The sequence below is a fragment of the Phytophthora cinnamomi genome (assembly GCF_018691715.1).
Source record: "Phytophthora cinnamomi strain GKB4 chromosome Unknown Contig26, whole genome shotgun sequence".
Taxonomy (NCBI): Eukaryota; Oomycota; class Peronosporomycetes; order Peronosporales; family Peronosporaceae; genus Phytophthora; species Phytophthora cinnamomi.
This window is the reverse complement of record NW_027150959.1, coordinates 84,809-88,719: the sequence shown is the minus strand read 5'-3', so window position 1 is coordinate 88,719 and position 3,911 is coordinate 84,809. Positions and strand designations below refer to the sequence as shown.

The 3,911-nt window shown below is 59.4% G+C and overlaps 3 protein-coding genes across 3 annotated transcripts; all 3 read left to right on the top strand.

Moving 5' to 3' along the window:
• Positions 1-2,115: 2,115 nt before the first annotated feature.
• On the top strand, positions 2,116-2,707 carry IUM83_08595 (putative CCR4-NOT transcription complex subunit 1; the record flags this gene model as incomplete). The annotated part of the gene is made up of 2 exons (XM_067932977.1): positions 2,116-2,483; positions 2,581-2,707. 2 exons carry the CDS (start codon positions 2,116-2,118, stop codon positions 2,705-2,707), a joined length of 495 nt encoding a protein of 164 aa, XP_067794138.1.
• A 121-nt stretch (positions 2,708-2,828) lies between these two features.
• IUM83_08594 (uncharacterized protein) lies at positions 2,829-3,161 on the top strand (the record flags this gene model as incomplete). The annotated part of the gene is made up of 1 exon (XM_067932976.1): positions 2,829-3,161. The coding sequence occupies one exon, from the start codon at positions 2,829-2,831 to the stop codon at positions 3,159-3,161; it is 333 nt and encodes a 110-aa protein (XP_067794137.1).
• A 42-nt stretch (positions 3,162-3,203) lies between these two features.
• Positions 3,204-3,866, top strand: IUM83_08593 (Gag-pol fusion protein; the record flags this gene model as incomplete). The annotated part of the gene is made up of 1 exon (XM_067932975.1): positions 3,204-3,866. The coding sequence occupies one exon, from the start codon at positions 3,204-3,206 to the stop codon at positions 3,864-3,866; it is 663 nt and encodes a 220-aa protein (XP_067794292.1).
• Positions 3,867-3,911: the final 45 nt, after the last annotated feature.

The following is a 3,911-nucleotide window of genomic DNA, read 5'->3' as shown; positions in this document are numbered from 1 at the left end:
ACTGTCGTTGGACGGTTGAGGCTCACGACGAGGAATTGACGGACAGCGTGGGAAGTGGCTAGCGAGGGCTGGCGACGGACGCGTGATTGTGGGCTGGACGTGGGTTAGTGTCGGCAGAGGGTTGGCATTAGCTTGTGTTTGGTCGAGTTGAGTGTAAAAGAGGTTCTAGTAACCCCACCTTAATCAAATTCGACCGGACACGAGGGTGGACGGTCGGGCGCAGCGATTGATATCGCTGTCGGCCATCTGGGCGTTGGAGACGTAAGAGGTAGACACGGCCGCGCAGCGACGGCTATACGACTCGCTTCACAGCCGAGCGAGGTAACAGGTCTGCTTCATGGTGGTCATACGGGGGCCTACTTCGTCGTCTACCTTCGAAACTACGGGTGTCATCACGCGAGCGATGACGACGATGTCTCCGGCGGCACGAACGAAAACGGCGCTGAGATCTGGCAAGTCCAAGCGCGTCTTGAAGTCGAAGACGAAACACGACGATGATGAGGATGAGAATTCGAATGGAGGCGATCGCAGCTACACAGCGGAGGCTGACGACAACCGCGGCTGGTATGCAGCCTGCTGAGGCACCGTCGCGAGGTGACGAGCCAAACGAGGAAAGCGCGCAGGTGGTTGCAGCGGTATTCGGGGCTGACGGTCGCGAGAGACCGGAGAGCGACGATCAGTCCGGCGGCGACGACGGCCACCATGGCGACTCGAGCAGTGACGATGGCGACCAGCGTGACGACAATCGGCGCGAACGACGTCTACGGCAGCAGGAGCATGAACCTCGATACGAACGAAGCCGACAACCACGTGAGAGACAATCAAGGCGCAAGAGTGTGAAAGACCTCGAACTTCCTACCTTCACTCCGTCGCCGAAAGTTTCGGTGTCGACCTGGATCGACAGGGTTGATCTGGCACTGAAGGGAGCTGCTGAGTCTGGGCGAAGCCGATGGTCAGATAAGTCACTGTACTTCATTTTGGGAATAAGTTGATGGAAAACGCTGCCAAATGGTGGGTAGACATGGATCGGCGCCTACCTGAGCGGAAGCGCACCTGGACTAACTTGAAGAAAGCTCTCTTGCGCCGGTACGGGGAGAAGCTTGACAAGTCCGCGGCTGAGGGGCGTGTGAGCATGAGACGAATGATGCCGGGTGAAACGCATGCCGATTTTGCGGCTGGCCTGTGTGACGTGGTCGGTAGAAACAAGGTTAGTAAACGCGTGCTACTAGCCCAATTCTACAGATGTCTTGACAAAACGACGAAAAAGGTGGTCCGGCAAGAACCGAAGCTCCTAGTCGCTACATGATCCCAATGAGTGGCACGACCGGTGACACCAATGTGATCCCAGGGGTCGGCGGAACGGGGTTGCCTACGAATATGATTGGGGGACATGATGGCGGAGCCATGGTGAGGTCGGAAATGGAGCAGGCGGCCCTATTCACGAATCCGATGGGGGTATACAATGCTAACTCCGGCACGTGGGATATTTCTCCAGGCCACGTGTGGAATGGGATATTGGTACGAGCCACGAAAGGCGGCGAGAAGGTCTACTACGCTTACGACAGCAGGCCACAGGACGGCGTCGGCTGTCAAGTCAAGGTCGAGGAAGGAGAAGGTCGAGTCGAGCAACGAGGAGTCCGACGCGAAACCGGGTCGCAAGCGTCTGAAGGCCGCGGTAAAGCAGGCAGTAGTGGAAGGGAAGTCAAGCACTGAGCGCGCAACTAGTGAACGCCGGAGTGTGACGTCTGGTGGCAGTGACGGCGGGCAAGCGAGCGGCAACTGCTATCACTGTGGGCAGGCTGGTCACTGGGCGTCTCAGTGTACACAGGAAGTCAAGTGCTATGCCTGTAATCAGCCTGGTCACTACGCACGTAAGTGTATCGATAGCGAGGCGAAAGCAAGGAATGTGGAATACCTACAGCAACGTGAGGGGAAACCTTGAGCGACGTCGGGAAATGCCAGCCGAACGTCATAACGGGGGTATGGCGTTCGGATCAGACCGAGGATCCCCGGCAATTGAGTGCAAATGAGGACGAACGGATGGTAGCAGCGGCTATGTCGACGCGAACCGCGAACGGTGGCAAGCGGAAAGGAGGGGCGCGGTGGTGCCGCGGCATGGACGAGAAGCGAGGACGACTGGGGGTGGCGAATGTGCTGCTGATGGCCGAGTCGAAGGAAGCGTGTTTCGACGACGAAACACCAACGAGCGAGAGCGAGATGAACGAGAATGAGAATGAGATGAACGAGAACAAGAATGAGATGAGTACGAACGAAGACAAGATGAACGCGAATGAGAATGAGATGAGACAGAACGAGATGTATGTGTCAGAGGTGGCTTACCTCGACGACGACGACGACGGACCAATGATGAGAGCGGTACGAGAGGCACGGTGTGCAGTGACAGCAGGCCGGGGGAAGGTGCACCGAGTGGTGCAGTGGATGAATGACGATGCGGTCTTGCATGATGGCGAGCGGGCTGCACGGTACGTCGCAACGGTTCAGCCAGCGATGGCGACGGTTCGGTTCGCACACGCGGATCGGGAGAAGGAACTACGGGGGTGTGGTGGTTCCCCTACCAAGTACTCTAACAGGTGACTTCGCACCGGAGAAGGCGAGCAGCTTCGGCCTGGAGAAGGCGAGTAGTTTCGGCCTGGAGAAGGCGCGACGGCGACGTCGCACCAGGGACGTCAGTCTCTGCGGTGGCTAAGCAGTGCAAACCGGGGCCTGACGAAGCTGGAGAAGGCGACCCGCCGATCACCATTACGAATGGAGCGTCGACAACGGCAGTCGTGGCGGTGACGATGGTGGCAGCAGGCGGACCCCACGCGATGGACGAGACTCCGGACATGGCGGCAGCGGTGGACCACGAGACGGACGAAACGAGAGCAAATGAGATGACCATGGCACAGTCGAGCGGGTCGGCGACCATCACGACATCCACGACGACAACTGTGGCAGCCGCTTGTGCGCTGGTGGCGGCTTCTGACGAGGGCGAAAGTCGGATGCTGGGCGACAATGCGTCGGCGAGCGGAAAAACAGCGCCGTCCAGCACGGCGATGACGCGGACGACGGTCAGCGAGTCGCAGGAGGTGGACGAGGCCGCACTCACATCGGCCGCGTCGAACGAGATACCAATTACGGTGCACGAGGCGTACTTGTGAGCGAGTGCGACGATCGCGGAGAAGAAGCAAGACGGGTCAGCGATGGCGCGAGGTATCGAGCCGACGAGCGACGAGGTGAACACGATGGCAATCACCAGACCCGACGACGACGCGCCGGGCGAGTTGCAAGAGGTGACTCAGCCGACGTACATGACGACGAAGACGACGGACGCGATGATGATCACGACGGACGGCGACGACACGGACGTGGGCGAGACCACCGCGGTTGTGATTGACAACTCCGCGAGCCCAAACGACGAATCGACGAACGGTGACGAGGAAATGAACGACCTCACACGAACCCGACGCACACGACGTCGAGAACGAAAGGTCGCGAAGCACCGACGAGTGAAGGCGCTACTGGCGAAACTACGGCGCGAGGGGCACGAGACGCAAGCCGAGCAGCAGCGTGTAGTCGCGGAACAACTTGAGCAACGCCGAAGAGCAGCAGCTGAGGCAATGGTGGAGCTCGAGCGGCGCTGCCAAGAGCGCTCCAGCGAAGGCAGAGGGGCTTCCAGGGACCAGACGAAGACGGGGGCTGCGCGCGTGAGCCTCGTGAAGCAGCGACGCGGAACGACGAGCACACCAAAAGCTACTGAAGACGACGAGGTGGAGTACGTAGGTGCCGATTATGGGCTGCCGACGGCCCTCCTGGAAGTGAACAGCGTTCAGCGACGAGTGAAACTGGACAGGTGCGCACCGTAAACCATTGCGGGCACCGAGTGGATGCAACATGGAGACAAGGTAGCC